The sequence below is a fragment of the Anomaloglossus baeobatrachus genome, chromosome 6 (assembly GCF_048569485.1).
Source record: "Anomaloglossus baeobatrachus isolate aAnoBae1 chromosome 6, aAnoBae1.hap1, whole genome shotgun sequence".
Lineage (NCBI taxonomy): Eukaryota > Metazoa > Chordata > Amphibia > Anura > Aromobatidae > Anomaloglossus > Anomaloglossus baeobatrachus.
The window spans coordinates 233,938,076-233,961,331 of record NC_134358.1 but is presented as its reverse complement, the minus strand read 5'-3'; the positions used below and the strand labels follow the sequence as shown (position 1 = coordinate 233,961,331).

The window sequence follows — 23,256 nt, the reverse complement described above, 5'->3', positions numbered from 1 at the left end:
TATGCCCGTGTCGCGCAACAGATGGGGGCGGGTACGCACACTAGCGATATCGGGACCGATATCGCAGTGTGTAAAGTAGCCTTAAGGCTATGTGCGCACTAGAAAATTGACTTTTCTTAAGAAAAATCCGCACCCTCAGGCAGACTACCGCACCTGCGGCAAAAACCGCACCCGCGTTTTTGCCGCGATTTGACAGGTTTTTGCGCCGGTTTTGCCGCGTTTTTTCCGCAGGTTGGTCCCTGTGGTTTTTTACTATTATCCATGGCAAAAACAGCAGGTACCTGCAGAAAAGAAGTGACATGCTCATTAATTCCGCAGCTGAAATTCAGCGGGTAAATCCGCAGGTATAAAAAAATGCAGTGTGCGCACAATTTTTTTTATACCCATAGGTTTTGCTGGGGAATGACTGCAGAAATGTTAGACACATTTTCTGTAGCAAATCCGCGGTCAAATCCGCCGTAAATCCGCAGAGTGCGCACATGGCCTAACACAGGATTTAGACAAATTTGTGAATAATAATTGCGAGAAAAAGGCCTTTTGTGCATAGACAAAGTGTTAGATCTTTGAGTTCAGCTCATGAAAATTGAGAACAAAAACAAAAATGTTATGTTTATATTTTTGTGCAGTGTATATACAAAGGATAAGTCATAAAATGTTTGATTTTTTGGAAATCTCCATTGATCATTAGAATGAGGGTTCTAAGTGATCACACATGGGTATAGGTGATAAATGATTATATTGAGATTATTTTCTGGTGTAGTTATTCCTAATGTGACCATCACTGCATATGTATGGTAGACAGTGTCCTCATATAGCAGAGGGAACATGTAATACATAACATATTTGGCTAATAATTACCGGTAGAGAAACTATAGGACATCGCTTGATCCGATGATGTATGCAATGTACCTATTAATGTTTTAATTAAATCTTCATAAGTAAATTAGCAGGTGGCACAGGCAGCTGCCTCCGACAGCAAGAAACCAATTAAACTAACACTGGTGCTTAGTACATTATGACCCATTCCCAAATCTGACCACAGCAACACCTATTGTTATGCCGCTGTGAACACGGGACATTAATTTATTCTGGTAAGGTCAAATTGGGTAGATGTACTGCTTCTTGTCTGAACAGAGTGCAATGTCGTATTCCCATTGGGGAAGTGCAAAGTTCTGTATTTTGGTACAATGTCGGGTGGCACGGTGGCTCAGTGGTTAGCACTGCAGCCTTGCAGCGCTGGGGTCCTGGGTTCTAGTCCCACTAAGGACACCATCTGCAAGGAGTTTGTATGTTCTCCCTGTGTTTGCGTGGGTTTCCTCTGGGTACTCCGGTTTCCTCCCACACTCCAAAAACATACTGATAGGGAACGTAGATTGTGAGCCCCAATGGGGACAGTGTTTCCATTGTATGTAAAGCTCTGTGAAATTAATAGCGCTATATAAATTAATAAATATTATTATATTATATTATTATTGTTTGTAAGAATAAGAAATAATGAAGTGACTCCATCGGTAGATGTACAATCCTGAATGCACAACCAGTGATCCAGTTGTATGGATGTGCATATGTGGATGTCCACTATCCTATGGACATAAAATAACTTTTTTTTTGGGGGGGGGGGGTGAAAATCTTTGTTAAAGCACATAAAGCTATCAAGAGGTTAATCTAATCTGTCTGTAAATCTGTAAATTATTTGGCAAATTGAGGCAGTTGAATATGAAGCAATAGGAGTCTACGACATTACGATCCGTGTAGAAGGGATATCCAGGTAGCTAGCTAGGAGTACTGGATCTGGTCCCATTTCTCTTGTAGGTGTAAGAAGCCTCAGCCATTTCCTTGTCATCCTCCAACATCCGTCTGGACAGACATTTGGTATCCGCCTCGTCGGGCGGTGCGTGGAGTGATGTCACGTGGCTAAGCATTTGCTGGCTACAATCACATTCTGTTTACTTTAACATTCCAGGAGCTGAGCTGTAACATTGCTGAAATGCCATAACAATAACTGGATCCTTGTATATGTTTATCTGCTCGGTGTAGTATTATTTCAGCCGTCCACCATGGATAAAAGCAGGTTTAGCTCTCGGACAAGGCACGGAGGCCAAATCCTTTAAACTACATGTTCTTGTTTTTTTTCTCATGCTTTTTGTTTATGGGTTTTAGCACTAAAAACACCCTAAGCACAAGCTTATTCTGTCTGGATGCTGAACGGGGTTTATTTGATGTGACAATCCCTTTTTTTTAATACATATTTATACCATAGAAGGCTGTATTCTGATAGGGACACCCTTTATCAGCACCAGAAGAAATCTACTAAAAGAGGCTGTAAATTTAGTGGCCCTGATCTATCAGGCCATTTGTGTTATTTGCTGTTAGTGAATGGATTCTCTGTTGCCAGACACAAACAGAAAAGTTATGTGGGTGTCACACGAGATGATCTATCGTGCGATGCATCGTCGGGGTCTCGGTTTTCGTGACGCACATCCGGCATCGTTCACGATGGCGTCTCGTGTGACACCTCCGAGCGACGCAGAATCGGTCACAAATCGTGAGTCGTGTACACGTTGCTTATTTTTAAAAAATTTTTCATTTTTCATGGTGCCGGTTGTTCATCGTATCCGGGGCAGCACACATCGCTCCGGGTGACACCTCGGGAACGATGAACACAGCTTACCTGCGTCCCGCGGCACCCGCCGACTATGTGGAAGGAAGGAGGTGGGCGGGATGTTTACGTCCCGCTCATCTCCGCCCCTCCGCTTCTATTGGTCGGCGGCTGTGTGACGTCGCTGTGACGCCGAACGTCCCTCCCCCTTCAGGAAGAGGATGTTTGCCGCCCACAGCGAGGTTGCTCTGCAGGTAAGTACATGTGACAGCGGTTTAACGACTTTGTGCGACACGAACAGCGATTTGCTCGTGACGCACAAACGACGGGGCGGGTACGATCGCTCGTGCGAACGCACGATAGATCGTACCATGTGACGACTACATTAATCATCTCAGAATAACAAAAAGGAAACAGTTGAACTCTGTAGTGCTAAGATATGTAAATAACAATTATGGGAATATAGACATGCATTACTGCTATGAAAAAACATGTAAAAATTGAGATACTTAGCACACAAAAATGGCCAGATTTTATGTGAGCCCAACAGCCAACGCCAAGGTGACCTCATTTTTGTTAGGTTCCTATCAAACGAATGCTTCTGTTTGGGTTAAAAAACCTACAATTTATGGGTGGACAGGAACCTGCAAATGGAGAATTAAAATTGCCTGAGGCTGAAGGGCAGGAGTGCTCAATCAGAAGGCATAACCCTGTAATCTAACAAAAAGGCTGATGGCACTTCCTATCCTTCTAATGTGAACAGGTGCAAACTGAATATTAAACATAGTAACAAAAAGGAGACAGTTGCACTTTGCAGTGCTAAGTTATGTGGAACAATGAATATGGGAATATAGACATGCATTACTGCTGTGAAAAACATTTAATAATTGAGATACTTAGCACACAAAATTAGCTAGATTTTATGTGAGCCCAACAGCCAGCGGCAAGGCGACCTCATTTCTGATCGGTCTCTATCAAACTAATGCCTGTTTGGGTTAAAAAAAACCCCTACATTTTATGGGCGGACAGGAACCTGCAAATGAAGAAATGTAGGATGTGCCATCAGTCTTTTTCTTAGAATACAGGGTCATGCCTTCTGATTGATCGCTCCTGCTCTTCAGCCTCAGGCAATTTTAATTCTCCATTTGCCGGGTCCTGTCCGCCCATAAATTGTAGGGATTGTTTTTTAACCCAAACAGGGGCATTAGTTTGATAGGGACCCAACATAAATGAGATTGCCTTGCTGCTGGCTGTTCGGCTCACATAAAATCTGGCTAATTTTGTGAGCTAAGTATCTCAATATTTACATGTTTTTTTCATAGCAGTAATGCATGGTTATATCCCATATTCATTGTTTCACATATCGTAACACTACAGAGTGCAACTGTCTCCTCTTTGTTACTATGTTTCATATTCAGTTTGCACCTGTTCACATTAGAAAGATGGGATGTGCCATCAGTCTTTTTCTTAAATCTCAGTGTGTTGTTTCTATTTGTCTTAGTTAAAACTGTTATTTAATGTTTTTCATGCTTGTCTCTGCTGCCATCTACTGGTCAGACCTTTCGGCTCCTCTGTTTCTTTTGCCAAGCCCATGGGAGTGTCTGATGACCCTCTTGCATCACATCCTGGGATATTCTTTTCCAAAGCAGAGTCTGTGAGAACAACATCCCTTATTGGAGCTACTAGGAGCAAAGTCTTCTGACCACGTAGTAGCTACAGAGGCAAGCATCACTGGAAGATTTCAATGCCTGGTACTTGGATTACTGCACTCTGCATGTCCTAACCTTTGGAGAAAATAAACCACCATTGTTTCATCTCAGCATGTGCATGTTTTCACTCTGAAGTGCTCTGGTCCTGTCTGCCTCACCTATAGGAAAAACGAAGGTAAGACTCTCACAACCTCTCACAACTACGCACCTTCCATCGCCTTTAAGTGGGGACAGAACAGTCAGAAGACTGCTTAAGAGCTCAATACCCCGGCTACAGATCCCTAAGAACCCTGTAACTTCCCATGTAATCTGCCTAGCAACAAGCCTTGTGCACTAGTCTGCCTGCACAGTGCATGCCTGGACAAGCCTAAGGGGAAGCTCCCCCATCTGCCACGTCCTGTGTCACCTCTGCTTGCATTGTAAAGGGACAGTTTATGCACCTGCTGTTTCTCTCTTGCTATACTCCTTCTATAGACTAGCAGTACATTATACCCCATTACTGCACATCGCTGCACTGCGAACCCCAAGTTTTACTAAAGACACCTTGGGAATCTCATCAGGGAGTCCTTGCAGAGCTGCACAACGATTTTTGGACCCCTATTCAAAAGTCAAGTTTCTTAAAGAGACAGTACCCCTTATATAAAAATGGCCGAAAAAGACCTCGGACAGTTCCCCACTGCTGAAACAGAGCAAATACAACCTGATACTGTCCATTATGAAGCCCAGGAGGCAGAGCCCATGCTTTCAGCAGACCAAGTTGTCCGACCGAAGCGCTCTTCCAAACCCACGATAAAGGCCACTGAAAACTATCACACTATGAAAGATGAGCTATGTGAACACCTGGAAGAACAGTGGGAACGAGTCACCTATTACATGTCAAGACTTGAATCCTCATCAGGTGATGCCACATGCTTACTAGCCGCTCTGGAACGGCTGAACACAGCTCATGAAAGATACAAGAGACTGTCAACAAGGTACATTACCTTTCTAAAAGACTCTAAAATTGATGAAGCTCTTTCAGACCTGAGCAAGGCAGAAGAGGTGGACAAGGAAAGAGATGCCAAGGTGCAAAATGCCATAGACAAGGCAGAACACCGTATCTCTCACCAGCAAGAAACCAGATCACACCGATCAACCTCATCTAGACGTTCCTCTCGGTCATCCGGGTCATCATCCTCATGAAGCTCAGCCCTGAGCGACAGGATACTAGAGGCCCGCATAAGAGCTGAAGAATCCAAGGTGAGACGTTCCTTCACAGAAAGAGAAGTAGAGGAAGAAGCCAAAAGGGCAGAAGCGGAGGCTCGGATAAAGATTCTTCAGTCACAGATGGAAGAGGAAGTTGTGCTAGCTAAAGTGAGACTACTTGAGCAAGCATTGATCCAAGGTCCTGATCCAGCTGACTCGCCACCACTGGAAGCAGACAATCCAGTTGATCGCACAAGAGACTATGTACTGAATCAGTTACCTGTAGCAACCCCGGTTTGCAGTACCGTCCAAGCCGACAACACCGAAACCTCCAACTTACCTCTACCAGTGCCAGTGCCACCTAAAGCACCCAAGCAAATTAATAACAGTCACCAAGAAGTGCCCTCTCAAACACAGCCACCACAGCAAGATGGCAACCAAGTGTTTCCTGACCCACTTCCACAGCTCAAGCAGCGGTCATCAGAATCTACAGAGGCTAAACCACAGCTCAACCCTGCAGCAACGTCATTTTACCCGGGAACATCTCATCCATTCACGCCAGGCAGCCCATACGCCCCAGGGGCATCACGAGTCGTCGTGGCAACAAGTGGTGAGAAACCAGATATGTCTGAGTTTGCCAGGTTCATGGTGAGCAGAGAGCTAATCAACACTAGTCTCACGAAGTTCGATGATCGTGCAGAGAGCTACAGGGCCTGGAAAGCAACTTTCAAGGCAGCCATCGCCAATCTCAACTTCACTGCGGAACAGGAGCTCGACCTCCTGATCAAGTGGTTGGGCCCAGGCTCTACAAACCGTATCAAGAGCCTCAGAACCGTCTATGTGGGACAAGCAGAAGCAGGTCTCGCTGCTGCATGGCAGAGACTGGAACGCACCTTTGGCAGCGCAGAAGCAATAGAGAAAGCCCTATTCAAGAGACTGCAGGACATCCCAAAGATCAACCTTAAAGAAGTCCACAAGCTTCAAGACCTAAGTGATCTGCTCATGGAGCTGGAGCTCGCCAAAAGAGACCCTCGTCTGTCTGGGCTGTGCTACCTGGATACAGCCCATGGAGTGAACCCAATCGTGGTGAAGCTGCCATACAGTCTGCAGGAGAAATGGGCAACGTCAGTCTCAAGGTACAAAAGAATGAATGACGTCACCTTTCCCCCATTTATTCAGTTCTGCAAGTTCATTGACGAGCAGGCCCAGATGAGGAACGACCCCAGCCTCGACTTCCTAGAGTTCAACACTTCGGCAGCTGCAACATCATCATCATCAAGGTATGAAGGTGCCATACACAAATGCAGAGACATTAAGAACACTGTGAGTGTCAGGAAGACTGAGCTACCATCACCTGCAGCACGCACAGATAAACAGAACACCATCTCATCACGAGATAAGTCTTTCAATCAAGAATGTCCCATCCATAAAAAACCGCATTCACTGAACAAGTGCAGAGGGTTTAGATCTAAAACCCTACAGGAGCGCAAGAAAGTCCTCACAGAGCTTGGGATCTGTTTCAAATGCTGCGCATCACTTGAGCACATGGCCAAGGACTGTAAATCCATTGTCAAGTGTGAGGAGTGTCATAGTGAAAAACACGTTTCAGCCATGCACCCAACCCAGCTAGCTAGAGACACACCGGCTGCAGTCACCACCACTCCCACTCCAAGTCATGGCGGGGAGCCCAAGAATCAGACTGACACCACCACAGCCGTCTCCTGCTCATGCTCAGAGGTATGTGGAGAGGGCCAAACACAGAAATGTTGTGCCCGAATATGCCTCATCAAGGTTTATCCTGAGGGACATCCAGAAAAGGCAATGAAGGTGTATGCCATCATAGACGACCAAAGCAACCGGTCCCTAGCAGGAACCAAATTCTTTGAAGCCTTCGGAATTAATGGACCATCAGAACCCTACACCTTGAACACCTGCTCAGGTCGCATTGAGACTAGCGGCAGAAGAGCCCAGGGATTCATTGCTTCTCCTATCAATTGGAAGACTGAAATACCTCTACCAACGCTCGTTGAATGTGACCAAATACCCAGTCACAGGAATGAAATTCCTACCCCAGAAGCTGCATTTCATCAACCACACCTAAGACACCTCGCTAGTGTTATTCCACCTCTGGACAATAACGCAGAGATTCTACTCCTGCTCGGCAGAGACAATCTAAGGGTACACAAGGTGCGACAGCAGTGTAATGGGCCTGACTATGCACCATACGCCCAGAGACTGGACTTGGGATGGGTAGTCATAGGAAATGTGTGCGTTGATCGATCAGAAATTGATTCCTTCAAGACTTATGTGCATGGAGATGGGCGCACAACCTGCTTAAAGCCATGTCCTCATCACTATGAAGTGAAAGAGAAGTCTCCAGACACAATACAGCTACCTCACATCGCTTCTTCTCTGCATATCGACAACTTGGGAAGATCAGTCTTTCTCACAACCAAGGACGACGATAAAGTAGCCTTGTCAGTAGAGGACAGAGAATTCATCGGAATAATGGACTGTGAGTTTTCTAAAGACAAAACCAACCATTGGGTCTCTCCATTACCCTTCCGATCTACCAGGGTAAGACTCCCAAACAACCGAGCTCAAGCTCAGACCAGATTTAACTCTCTTCAGCGTTCTATGAGCAGCAAACCTGAAATGAGAGAACATATTGTTGCCTTTATGGACAACATATTCCGCAACAACCACGCAGAACCTGCTCCATTCTTGAAGAAGAACGAAGAGTGTTGGTATCTGCCTTCATTCGGTGTATACCACCCACGAAAACCGAATCAAATCAGGGTCGTCTTCGACTCCAGCGCCAAACATGAAGGCGTATCCCTTAACGATGTTCTCCTCACAGGTCCTAACCTAACAAACAACTTGGTAGGAGTATTGCTGAGGTTCAGAAAAGAGCTTGTCGCCATCACTGCCGATATTGAACAGATGTTCCACTGTTTCCTAGTCAGAGAGGACCACCGGAACTTCCTCAGATTTCTGTGGTACAAGGATAATGACACCAATAAAGAGATGGTGGAATATCGTATGAGGGTCCACGTGTTTGGAAACAGCCCTTCACCCGCAGTTGCAACCTATGGTCTCCGGAGAACCGCATTAGAGGGAGAGTCCGAGTATGGAACAGATGCCAGAGGCTTTGTTGAGAAAGACTTTTATGTAGACGATGGGCTCAAATCACTACCCACCGAGGAAGAAGCCATTGATTTGCTCAAAAGGACTCAAGGCATGCTGTCCCAGGCAAAACTCAGGTTACACAAAATTGCTTCCAATAGCCTGACCGTAATGAGAGCCTTTGAGTCGGGTGATCACGCCCCTGGATTCAAGGACATTGACTTGGGGCTAGACAGTCCACCCGTGCAGAGGAGCCTGGGCATCAGATGGGATCTTGCAGCCGACTCCTTCGGATTTCAAGTAAGTTGCTCAGACAAGCCATTCACAAAACGTGGTGTCCTCTCTATAGTGAACAGCTTGTTCGACCCACTGGGATTTGTGGCGCCTATCACTATACAAGGCAAATCCTTGCTGAGACAATTCTCTGAAACCGTCAAGGACTGAGATACCCCACTCCCTTCTGACAAACAGCAAAAATGGGAAGCTTGGAAACAGTCGTTGTGTGGGTGGAACAACATCCACATCCCAAGATGTTATCTCAAAATCTCCCTCACCTCTAGCATAAAGAAGGAACTGCACATCTTCTCAGACGCCTCTACAGAAGCTATAGCAGCAGTTGCATACCTGAAAGTGACAGACCCCAACGGACAAAACTACGTTGGATTTGTATTTGGCAAGGCGAAGCTGGCCCCGAAGCCCGACCATACCATTCCCAGACTGGAACTCTGTGGCACCGTTTTGGCAGTGGAAATTGCCGACTTCATACGACAAGAACTGTGTGTCGAAATAGATGAGGTCCAATACTACACTGACAGTAAGGTCGTTTTAGGTTACATCTACAATCAATCAAGACGATTTTATGTGTACGTCAGTAACCGCATTGAAAGGATCAGGAGATCCTCCAAACCAGAACAATGGCGTTATGTACCATCTGAACTGAATCCAGCAGATCACGCAACTAGACCTATGTCTATAAGTTCTTTTGCTAACTCTTCTTGGCTTACGGGTCCAGAGTTCCTGCTGAGACAGTCAGAAGAAGGTGTCCAGGAAGCCTTCAGCATCCTAGATCCAGACAACGATCCAGATGTCCGAGCTGAAGTCAATACCCTGGCCACCAGTGCAGAAAAAACTTCCAACTTCGGTTGCCAACGTTTTGAACGTTTCTCCAGCTGGATGAGGCTCGTCAGGACTGTCACTAGGTTAGTGCATATCGCCAGATGCTGTCGTACTGACCTTAAAACCAAAGACTGTCATCGCTGGCATGTCTGCCAGAAACCCCTTTCTGATGAGGACATCTCCCATAGCGAGTCCCTCATAATACGCCACCTCCAACAGAGTGAATTCGCCATAGAATGGAAGTGTTTATACAACAAACAGCAGATTCCATTAAGAAGTCCTCTCGCCAATTTAAACCCAGTCATCGACAGTTTCGGCTTACTGAGAGTTGGTGGTCGTTTAAATCAGGCTCATCTTGGAGTTGCAGAACAAAATCCTCTCATCATTCCCAACAAACACCATGTTACAGTCTTGCTGATCCGACACCACCATGAAAAGACTGAACGCCAAGGCAGACAAATTACAGAAGGTGCTTTACGGTCTGCAGGCCTCTGGATTATTGGAATGAAGAGACGTGTAGCACAAATACTACACGATTGTGTGCACTGTCGTAAAGCGAGAGGAAAACAACTGTACCAGCAAATGGCTGACTTGCCTACAGACAGACTTTCCACAGAGCCACCTTTCACCTACGTGGGCCTAGACGTTTTCGGACCATGGATGGTGTCCACACGCAGAACTCGCGGAGGCCAAGCAAACAGCAAGCGGTGGGCTGTGTTATTCACCTGCATGAGTGTTCGAGCCGTTCACATTGAGGTGTTAGAGTCCATGGATACCTCCAGCCTAATCAACGCCTTGAGAAGGTTCCTTGCCATCAGAGGACCAGTGAAACAGCTGAGGTCTGACCGTGGAAGCAACTTCGTCGGTGCATGTAGAGAACTGAACATCGACACCAAACCTATCCAAGATCAGCTGGCAGAGAAAGGTTGCACCTGGATCTTCAATCCCCCTCACAGTTCTCACATGGGAGGCTCCTGGGAGAGGATGATCGGGATTTCACGCAACATCTTGAACTCCATGCTAATGGACGTAAATTCCTCAAGACTCACACATGAGACTCTGGTCACTCTTTTAGCTGAAGTCTCAGCCATTATCAATTCAAGACCCCTTGTGCCGGTGACCATGGATCCAGAAACACCAACCATATTAACTCCTACTATTCTCATTACCCAAAAAACTGACAACGTGGTAATGCCCAGCGGAGAGTTCACCCACGCGAACACTTATCAAAAACACTGGAAACGGGTTCAATACTTGGCTGACTACTTCTGGAACCGATGGAGGAAGGAATACCTCACCATTCTTCAGGGAAGAAAGAAGTGGCGACATCCCAAGCCGAACCTCAAGGAAGGAGACCTAGTCCTCATGAAAGATCAGACCACAGAAAGGACTGACTTGCCTATGGGACTAATTACTAGGATACTGCCTAGTCAGGACGGCAATGTTCGGAAGGTGGAGCTAAAGGTCATCAGGAAAGGTGAGACGAAGACCTTTGCAAGGCCAATCCACGAACTTGTTCTGCTTTTGCCCATAGAGAGCGACCCTACAGGATGAACGCTACCGGACCTGAACTTTGAGCCATCCTTCTTGTTTTGGACTCAATTGAGCTTGTTTTGCATTTAACATGCCTTTCCTTTCAGGTTGTATTATGGACTCAATAGTGAAATCCCCAAAGTGAATTTCAGACGGGGAGTGTGTTGTTTCTATTTGTCTTAGTTAAAACTGTTATTTAATGTTTTTCATGCTTGTCTCTGCTGCCATCTACTGGTCAGACCTTTCGGCTCCTCTGTTTCTTTTGCCCAGCCCATGGGAGTGTCTGATGACCCTCTTGCATCACATCCTGGGATATTCTTTTCCAAAGCAGAGTCTGTGAGAACAACATCCCTTATTGGAGCTACTAGGAGCAAGGTCTTCTGACCACGTAGTAGCTACAGAGGCAAGCATCACTGGAAGATTTCAATGCCTGGTACTTGGATTACTGCACTCTGCATGTCCTAACCTTTGGAGAAAATAAACCACCATTGTTTCATCTCAGCTTGTGCATGTTTTCACTCTGAAGTGCTCTGGTCCTGTCTGCCTCACCTATAGGAAAAACGAAGGTAAGACTCTCACAACCTCTCACAACTACGCACCTTCCATCGCCTTTAAGTGGGGACAGAACACTCAGAATGTCCGATATTGGAAGGATTGATGGGAATATGTCACCAGGTGTCTACACCTGATGTTAAAGCTACATAATGTAGAGATTGAGACCCTGATTCCAGTGATGTGTTACTTACTGGGCTGCTTGATAATGGAAAAGGAGGCTAGGTATTTAGATGCAGGAGCTGAGAGGGTGCACACTCCAAAGTTGCCAAAAATAGTTGTATAACGCATTTCAGACTCAAACCGAGCCCTTTTTCAAATATCAACTATATTATTGGAAGGTTTGCTGTTTTTTATTATTTTATCATAAGAATATTATCACTAGGGGACTAATAAACCAACAGCCATATAGTCCTCCATATTCATGAGATCTGTATAACCCCAGTCCCACAGCTTTCTGCCTATGCACAGTGAACACAGAAAGCTGCTAATCAGTGATGTGGGCGAGGCTATACAGAGCTCAGCATTCAGAGAACTGGTAGATCTGCAGGAGATATAACTGTGATTTTATCAAAACTGCAGCAAGTATCCCAGTAAGTGGTGAATAGCTGGAATCAGGATCTATGTTCTTATATCAAGCTGCTCTCAGATGAAGTAGCACAAACCTGGTGGCAGATAGAAAAAAACTAATTTCTGCCACTGTCAATATACTTGCTATATCTTGATTCCAGACTTTTCCATTCCACTATATTGTGTTTTTCTCTGCACTGCTGCAGTAACTGTGAACATAAAGAGAACCTGTCGGCTGATTTATGCTCCCCATAGTTTGCGTTATTGCAGCTCGGCATACTGTACTCTGAAATATTGCAGAGTTTCACAGAAAACATATTCTGAAGGGCCTGCCTATATGTAGCGGATGACTAGTCCCAGAAAGGCTCCCGGGGGCTTCACTGTGCCACATTCCCCATGATTGACAAGTGAGTGTGTATATAGAGACCTGTCAGTCTAGGGAGACAGCACGGCAAAGCTGCCAAGGACCTGCATTGGAGTCATCCAAGACGCATAATCCCTAGATGTTTTTTTAAAGTATGTTTTCTCTAAAACACCATAATATAAACAGTCGCAATAAGGCACCAGAGCCTGATTGATGCTGCCTGTGGTTCGGCAGTAGGAATCTGCTGACAGCTTCCCTTTAACTCAGGGGTAACATAACATCTACATTGTACAAGTGCAAACTAATTGCCGACAGCACCATTCTCATGATCCAACACCTCTATAATGGCTGGGAGGGAAAGTCAGCTCACCCACTGGATAGTCCAGAGGAACGGATCATCATGGTGCCACAACTGGTAAAGAGGAGAGAGCTAGGTATAAATCCAGCTTCCAGGATCATCCAACAAAATCCAAACCTTTGAATGATTAAGGACATTGCCGTCTGAAACGCGTTTGCCTTTTCCATTAAGGCGGTGTAGCTGCGACTGTTTTTAATAATTCCTTAATAAAGGTTTGGATTTTATTGGCTGATCCTGGAAGCTGGATTTATACATACAAGTGCATCTCAATAAGTTACAATATCATCAAAAATGTAATTTATTTCAGTAATGCAATACAAAAAGAGAAACACATATTATATAGAGTCATTACACACAGAGGGATCTATTTCAAGTGTTTATTTCTGTTAATGTTGATGATTATGGCTTACAGCCAATGAAAACCCTAAAGTCATTATCTCAGAAAATTAGAATTACCACAAAACACCTGCAAAGGCTTCCTAAGCTTTTAAAATAGTCCCTTAGTTTGGTTCAGTAGGCTACACAATCAAGGGGAAGACTGCTGACTTGACAGATGTCTAGAAAACAGTCATTGACACACTCCACAAGGAGGGTAAGCCACAAAAGGTCATTGCTAAAGAAGCTGGCTGTTCAGAGTGCTGTATCCAAGCATATTAATGGAAAGTTGAGTGGAAGGAAAAAGTGTGGTAGAGAAAGGTGCACAAGCAACCAGGATAACCGCAGCCTTGAGAGGATTGTTAAGAAAAGGCCTCTCAAAAATTTATTGAGATACACCTGTACATCTATCCTCTATGATGGCAGTTTGTAAAACTACCGATTTTCTTAGTGTGTTGTGTTCCTACATACAACTGGAATATTGAAACCGAAAGCAAAGAACCCTTCACACACTCTGGTACTAAATAAGAAGCAATGGTATTCTTCACTGAGGGTACATTTACTGTACATGGGACATAATTTCAGAGGAAAAGAGGCAGCACTAAATTTGACACAAATCCACCGCACCATCCAGCCAGATCTGTGGTGAAATTTGCATGAGTTGCTATAGATTTTACTCAACATATGTGAACTTGCTGCCCATTTGAAGCCCACACCACAGGCCCATTTTCATGCAGATTCTGTGCTTTTTTTTTTATGCACCATGTGGATGAGATTTGGTTCAACTTAATTCACTTTGCGTATTTGGTTGCCCACTGGTCACTGTTGTCTTCTTCCCAAATCTTGTGCAGTCAGCTCTGAAATAAAACACAGAAAGCCAATGAGTTATCGACAATACATGTCCCATTACTCTATATACCGTATAGTTTATTGAGGAAGCTGCAGTTTTCCATGTGGAGGAATCTAATCTGACCTGAAATTAAAATGTGTCATGTATGCACGATGGAATTCACAATGATGATGTGATTTATTTTAAGAATTCAGTGAGAACATTGGAAAATATCAGTCTTATTATTTCAGATGTTTATTCCCCTGGAGAATAAAGGCTCCCTTACATTAGATTAAAGGAATTGTCCAGAATTAAACTGTTGATGACCTATCTACAGGACAGATCATCAATATATCATAACTGGGGGTCCAACACCCGGCACAACCACCGATCGAGTCGGCTGGATGTCAGTCATGTACAACATTACAGCTCAATATGATGTTTGGTGGCCTCTGCCTGGTTCGGGACAGATCATCAATAGTTAGAATCACGGACAACCCCATTAATGTTGGCTTTACCATGTATGATTAAATGCACAATATGAAATACTTATTCCTTCCCATAAAATTCAAAAAGTCCCATATAGTTGGGCCACATTCAGACGTCTGTGAAACTCAGTCCAGACATCGTCCACAATCCATGGACTGGCCGCGAGTCTGCTGACCTGAACTTTGTAGCCTCATATACGTGAATGAGGTTGCTGAGTTCAGGTCAGCAGACCCGTGGCCAGACCGTGGAATACAGTCCATGTCCAGACAGTTTTGTAAACGTTTGAATGAGCCATTAAACTGTAAACTTTAATAGAATACACATAGTCATGGGCTGATCTGATTGGGGTTGGTAAAAGGTGCTGAAGCAATATACAACTTGAGGGAGCTCTACAAAGTATAACATTTTGAGGTGTCCAGCACTCATGGTTTAGGCCACGCTCATGTTAGAGGATAAGTATGATTATTTATATCACACCCGACTCAATCTCAGAGCCAAGTGTCATTCACTGTGCTTGGATTCTCTTACATGCAAGAAATGGAGTATAGGTGAGAACATGGAGAATTTAGTTGGCCTATATAGGACTCCACTTGGCTAATATGGTTCGATGACTTCCACTCACTGATAATTTGTATGGGTGGGTGTCATTATCAGATGCACTCGCAGCATGCTGCAATTTTTTTCTCATTCCGAATTGGCATGAGAAAAAAGCTGAGTAAAATATTCGGTCTAGTGTTATTCGACAAAACTTTGGATAGCTCTCCGTCGTGGAATACGCTCGCGTGAGCCAACCCATAGGCCGCCTTCACACGTACGCACAAAGAATGCATGTGTGGTACATTCCTTTTTGTCCATCTACGTGACTATCCATGTGTATGTGTGCCGTCCCTGTGACCCGTACTAGAAAGAAATGCATAACACTGAAATTAATGGTTTGGATGTGAAAAAGGTGTGCAAAGATCGATAGATGGCTAACAGATGGATCTCTAGATAGATTATACAGCTATTTAATAAAATAAAGAAATAATTAAATGAAAAAAATAACGTGGGGTCCCCCAAAATTTTGATAATCAACAAATCACTGTGATATGCGGTGACGTTCCTGTTGGATATGTCTCTGTGTAGATCACACGGCCCATGTGAAAGCACCGAGTTATGAAGATCAACAGAGTTTTTAATGAGCATGTGCATCAACATGTCTCCAGTACGTGTGAAATCGTACACTACATGCACTTGAAACCCAGACGTGTGAAGGGGCTGATTGGTGGGGTAGCCAGTAGTATCTGACCCCTACCATCTGGGTACCACCAGAGCTTGTAACAGCTGATCAATGGGGAAGGCGGGGTATCTGACCGCCACCAGAGCTTGTAACAGCTGATCGGTGGGTGAGCCGATGGAATCGGACCCCTACTATCTGGGTGCCACCAGAGCTTGTAACAGCCGATATATGGGGTAGCCGGTGGTATTGGACCCCCACCATCTGGGTGCCACCAGAGATTGTAACAACTGATGGGTGGGAGAGCCAGGGTTATTGGACCCCACCATCTGGGTGCCACCAGAACTTGTAACAGCTGATCTGTTTGGGAGACGGGGGTATGAGATCCCCACCAACTGGGTGCCACCAGAGCTTGTAACAGCTGATGGATGAGGGAGCTGGGGGTCTCAGACCCCCAGCAGTCTAATATTAATGTATCCTGGTACCAGAGGGCAAATCCACATTGGTAAATCTGCACATTTCTCTAACATCTTTGTGACTAAAGCCTGCTTTACACGTTGCAATTTCGCATACAATATCGTATGCGATTTGCAATGCCCCTATCGTATGTGCGGCATGTTCAATTTGTTGAACGTGCCGCACATACGAGTAACCCCATCACACGTACTTACCCGTCCATACGACCTCGATGTGGTGGCGAACGTCCACTTTCTGGAGTGGGAGGGACGTTCGGCGTCACATCGACGTCACGCGGCAGCCGGCCAATAGAAGCGGAGGGGCGGAGCTGAGCGGGACGTAAACATCCCGCCCACCTCCTTCCTTCCGCATTGCCGGTGGGAGCCGCAGGACGTAGGTAAGATCTGTTCATCGTTCCCGTGGTGTCACACACTGCGATGTGTGCTACCCCGGGTACGATGAACAATCTGACGTGCAATTCATGAGGAATGAACGACGTGTGTGCGATGGACGTTTTACCGTTCAATCGCAATCGCACGTAGCTGTTACACACTGCAATGTACCTTACGATGACAGATCTGCGTCACTTACGACGTGACCCCGCCGACTCATTGTAAGATACATTGCAGCGTGTAAAGCAGGCTTAAGATTTTGTGAAATGCGGTGGACAAGCCGTGGAGAAATCTGCAGAGAAAATGAGCCCGCACTGTGGATTTCTGCTATGTATCATGCCCATCTTCTGTAGATTTGCGCTGTGTATCATGTCCATCTTCTCTGTGGATTTGCGCTGTGTATCATGTCCATCTTCTCTGTGGATTTGCGCTATGTATCATGTCCACCTTCTCTGTGGATTTGCGCTATGTGTCATGTCCATCTTCTCTGTGGATTTGTGCTATGTGTCATGTCCATCTTCTCTGTGGATTTGCGCTATGTCATCTCCATCTTCTCTGTGGATTTGTGCTATGTGTCATGTCCATCTTCTCTGTGGATTTGTGCTATGTGTCATGTCCATCTTCTCTGTGGATTTGCGCTATGTCATCTCCATCTTCTCTGTGGATTTGTGCTATGTGTCATGTCCATCTTCTCTGTGGATTTGCGCTGTCATCTCCATCTTCTCTGTGGATTTGCGCTATGTGTCATGTCCATCTTCTCTGTGGATTTGCACTATGTGTCATGTCCATCTTCTCTGTGGATTTGCACTATGTGTCATGTCCATCTTCTCTGTGGATTTGCACTATGTGTCATGTCCATCTTCTCTGTGGATTTGCGCTATGTGTCATGTCCATCTTCTCTGTGGATTTGCGCTATGTGTCATGTCCATCTTCTCTGTGGATTTGCGCTATGTGTCATCTCCATCTTCTCTGTGGATTTGCGCTGTGTCATGTCCATCTTCTCTGTGGATTTGCACTATGTGTCATGTCCATCTTCTCTGTGGATTTGCGCTATGTGTCATCTCCATCTTCTCTGTGGATTTGCGCTATGTGTCATGTCCATCTTCTCTGTGGATTTGCGCTATGTGTCATGTCCATCTTCTCTGTGGATTTGCGCTATGTGTCATGCCCATCTTCTCTGTGGATTTGCGCTATGTGTCATGTCCATCTTCTCTGTGGATTTGCACTATGTGTCATGTCCATCTTCTCTGTGGATTTGCACTATGTGTCATCTCCATCTTCTCTGTGGATTTGCGCTATGTGTCATGTCCATCTTCTCTGTGGATTTGCGCTATGTGTCATCTCCATCTTCTCTGTGGATTTGCGCTATGTGTCATCTCCATCTTCTCTGTGGATTTGCGCTATGTGTCATGTCCATCTTCTCTGTGGATTTGCGCTATGTGTCATGTCCATCTTCTCTGTGGATTTGCACTATGTATCAGGTCCATCTTCTCTGTGGATTTGCACTATGTGTCATCTCCATCTTCTCTGTGGATTTGCGCTATGTGTCATGTCCATCTTCTCTGTGGATTTGCGCTATGTGTCATGTCCATCTTCTCTGTGGATTTGCACTATGTATCAGGTCCATCTTCTCTGTGGATTTGCGCTATGTGTCATCTCCATCTTCTCTGTGGATTTGCGCTATGTGTCATGTCCATCTTCTCTGTGGATTTGCACTATGTATCAGGTCCATCTTCTCTGTGGATTTGCGCTATGTGTCATCTCCATCTTCTCTGTGGATTTGCGCTATGTGTCATGTCCATCTTCTCTGTGGATTTGCGCTATGTGTCATCTCCATCTTCTCTGTGGATTTGCGCTATGTCATGTCCATCTTCTCTGTGGATTTGCGCTATGTGTTATGTCCATCTTCTCTGTGGATTTGCACTATGTGTCATGTCCATCTTCTGTGGATTTGCGCTATGTGTCATGTCCATCTTCTCTGTGGATTTGCGCTATGTGTCATGTCCATCTTCTCTGTGGATTTGCGCTATGTGTCATGTCCATCTTCTCTGTGGATTTGCGCTATGTATCATGTCCATCTTCTCTGTGGATTTGCACTATGTATCAGGTCCATCTTCTCTGTGGATTTGCGCTATGTGTCATCTCCATCTTCTCTGTGGATTTGCGCTATGTGTCATGTCCATCTTCTCTGTGGATTTGCGCTATGTGTCATCTCCATCTTCTCTGTGGATTTGCGCTATGTCATGTCCATCTTCTCTGTGGATTTGCGCTATGTGTTATGTCCATCTTCTCTGTGGATTTGCACTATGTGTCATGTCCATCTTCTGTGGATTTGCGCTATGTGTCATGTCCATCTTCTCTGTGGATTTGCGCTATGTGTCATGTCCATCTTCTCTGTGGATTTGCGCTATGTGTCATGTCCATCTTCTCTGTGGATTTGCGCTATGTATCATGTCCATCTTCTCTGTGGATTTGCACTATGTCATGTCCATCTTCTCTGTGGATTTGCGCTATGTGTCATGTCCATCTTCTCTGTGGATTTGCGCTATGTCATCTCCATCTTCTCTGTGGATGTTGACGCCGATTTCCTCAGCGGAAAGCAAAATGCCTGTGGGAAAACTGCAGCTCTGAACCGATTTTACTGGATGTGGAAAAAATCTGCATCGGAAACTGAGCTCTGCCATCCGCAGCAGTGAACATGTCTGGGGTGTGATGTGTGGGGCAGTGCCAGGCTGCCTGAAGAAGCGGCATGGAACCATTGTGGTGCCAGCTTGCAGTGCAGCAGACGGAAGGGCACGCTGGCATGCCAGGTACAGCAATGTGTGCCTGCCTGGTGGGTGGCAGCAGTTTGCAGAGGTCACCCAAGACTTAGCTGCTCTCCTCCCTCCCTCCTGACAATGTGTGTGTGAGAAGACTGCTGACGGCGGCGGATGGCGGAGCTCACACACTACGGCGGCAGGCAGCCCGGGATGTTCTCGCTGCCCTCGTTTGGCTGCAGGGAGGGCTCTGTGCCGCCTGGCACCGGCGGAGGCGACAAGCACCGGAAGAAAGCCTTCTATTTAGTGAGGATGAAGCCGCTGAAGGAGTCCACGAACAACAACAACGTGTCCTTTGTCATCCACTGTCACATCGGCAAGGAGATCAAGCACATCTGCAGCAACTGCAGCCGCGGGGAGGAAGGTGAGAGCAGGGGCCATTATCTGCAGCGGCCTGCCTATGGGATGGTGTGGTGATGGCACCCAGCGGATTGCCTCTGCCGGGAGGGGGCGCTGTGCTCGGTGGCTGCAGTGTCGGGCATTAGCTTTCTGGGGTGACATTCAGCTCATTGTGACTGATGCCGGGCCCCGAGTCACGGAGAGCGGGCACCTCAACATGTACGGGGGCTGCGGGTGCGACCCCTGCTGGCCAGGCGTGTATGAGACAGCTGGGGAAGGGGATACAGGCAGTATGCAGCCGGGGATACAGGGCAGTATACAGCCGGGGATACAGGGCAGTATACAGCTGGGTATACAGGCAGTATACAGCTGGGGATACAGGTCAGTATACAGCTGGGGAAGGGGATACAGGCAGTATACAGGTGGGGATACAGGGCAGTATACAGCTGGGTATACAGGTAGTATACAGCCGGGGATACAGGGCAGTATACAGGTGGAGATACAGGCAGTATACAGCTGGGTATACAGGTAGTATACAGCTAAGGATACAGGGCAGTATACAGGTGGGGATACAGGCAGTATACAGCCGGGGATACAGGGCAGTATACAGCTGGGGATACAGGCAGTATACAACTAAGGATACATGGCAGTATACAGCCGGAGATACAGGGCAGTATACAGCTGGGTATACAGGTAGTATACAGCCGGGGATACAGGGCAGTATACAGGTGGAGATACAGGCAGTATACAGCTGGGTATACAGGTAGTATACAGCTAAGGATACAGGGCAGTATACAGGTGGGGATACAGGCAGTATACAGCCGGGGATACAGGGCAGTATACAGCTGGGGATACAGGCAGTATACAACTAAGGATACATGGCAGTATACAGCTGGGGATACAGGCAGTATACAGCTAAGGATACAGGGCAGTATACAGCTGGGTATACAGGCAGCATACAGATGGGGATACAGGGCAGTATACAGCTGTGGATACAGTGCAGTATACAGCTAAGGATACAGTGCAGTATACAGCTGGGGATACAGGGCAGTATACAGCTGTGGATACAGTGCAGTATACAGCTAAGGATACAGTGCAGTATACAGCTGGGGATACAGGGCAGTATACAGCTGGGGATACAGGGCAGTATACAGCTGGGGATACAGGGCAGTATACAGCTGGGGATACAGGCAGCATACAGCTGGGGATACAGGGCAGTATACAGCTAAGGATACAGTGCAGTATACAGCTGGGGATACAGGGCAGTATACAGCTGGGGATATAGGGCAGTATACAGCTGGGGATACAGGGCAGTATACAGCTGGGGATACAGGGCAGTATACAGCTGGGGATACAGGGCAGTATACAGCTGGGTATACATGCAGCATACAGCTGGGGATACAGGGCAGTATACAGCTGGGGATACAGGGCAGTATACAGCTGGGTATACAGGCAGCATACAGCTGGGGATACAGGGCAGTATACAGCTGTGGATACAGTGCAGTATACAGCTAAGGATACAGTGCAGTATACAGCTGGGGATACAGGGCAGTATACAGCTGTAGATACAGTGCAGTGTACATCTGGGGATACAGGGCAGTATACAGCTGTGGATACAGGGCAGGATAAAGCTGGGGATACCATTCAGTATACACCTGAGAATATAGTGCAGTATATAGCTGGTGATACAGTGCAGTATACAGCAGAGAATACAATGCAGTATACATCTGTAGATAAAGGACAGTATACACCTTGGGATATAGTGCAGTATACAGCTGTGGATACAGTTCAGTATACAGCTGGTGATACAGTGCAGTGTACAGCTGGGGATACAGGGTAGTTCAGTATACAGCTGAGGATACACTGCAGTATACAGCTGGGGATTCAATGCAGGGGATGCAGTGCAGTATACAGCTGTGTATACAGTTCAGTATACAGCTGGTGATACAGTGCAGTATACAGCTGGAGATATAGGATAGTGCAGTATACAGCTGAGGATACAGTTCAGTGTACACCTGAGGATACAATGCAGGGGATACAGTGCAGTATACAGCTGGGGATACAGTGCAGTGTACAGCAGAATACAGTGGAGTATACAGCATAATATATTTAAGTGTACAGCAGAATACAGTGGAGTATACAGCATCATACAGTTTAGTATACAGCAGAATACAGTGGAGTATACAGCAGAATACAGTGGAGTATACAGCATCATACAGTTTAGTATACAGCATCATACAGTTTAGTATACAGCAGAATACAGTGGAGTATACAGCAGAATATAGTTTAGTATACAGCAGAATACAGTGGAGTATACAGCAGAATACAGGATACAGGGCAGTATACAGGTGGAGATACAGGCAGTATACAGCTGGGTATACAGGTAGTATACAGCCGGGGATACAGGGCAGTATACAGCTGGGGATACAGGCAGTATACAACTAAGGATACAGGGCAGTATACAGCTGGGGATACAGGCAGTATACAGCTAAGGATACAGGGCAGTATACAGCTGGGTATACAGGCAGCATACAGATGGGGATACAGGGCAGTATACAGCTGTGGATACAGTGCAGTATACAGCTAAGGATACAGTGCAGTATACAGCTGGGGATACAGGGCAGTATACAGCTGGGGATACAGGGCAGTATACAGCTGGGGATACAGGGCAGTATACAGCTGGGGATACAGGCAGCATACAGCTGGGGATACAGGGCAGTATACAGCTAAGGATACAGTGCAGTATACAGCTGGGGATACAGGGCAGTATACAGCTGGGGATATAGGGCAGTATACAGCTGGGGATACAGGGCAGTATACAGCTGGGGATACAGGGCAGTATACAGCTGGGGATACAGGGCAGTATACAGCTGGGTATACATGCAGCATACAGCTGGGGATACAGGGCAGTATACAGCTGTGGATACAGTGCAGTATACAGCTAAGGATACAGTGCAGTATACAGCTGGGGATACAGGGCAGTATACAGCTGTAGATACAGTGCAGTGTACATCTGGGGATATAGGGCAGTATACAGCTGTGGATACAGGGCAGGATAAAGCTGGGGATACCATTCAGTATACACCTGAGAATATAGTGCAGTATACAGCAGAGAATACAATGCAGTATACATCTGTAGATAAAGGACAGTATACACCTTGGGATATAGTGCAGTATACAGCTGTGGATACAGTTCAGTATACAGCTGGTGATACAGTGCAGTGTACAGCTG

The 23,256-nt window shown here is 46.0% G+C and overlaps 1 protein-coding gene across 7 annotated transcripts in view; it reads left to right on the top strand.

Annotated features, from left to right (window-relative positions):
• PHACTR1 (phosphatase and actin regulator 1) overlaps positions 1 to 23,256 on the top strand; it is a 513,119-nt gene that overhangs the window by 304,084 nt on the left and 185,779 nt on the right. The window contains exon 1 of one of the 7 annotated variants that reach the window (XM_075314746.1): positions 19,593 to 20,049. The exons of the other annotated variants lie outside the window; for them this stretch is intronic. Coding sequence (XP_075170861.1) covers positions 19,800 to 20,049 — 250 coding nt within the window. The 5' untranslated portion in view covers positions 19,593 to 19,799. Of the gene's footprint in view, positions 1 to 19,592; positions 20,050 to 23,256 lie in introns of those variants that run through there. 7 annotated transcript variants of the gene reach the window in all.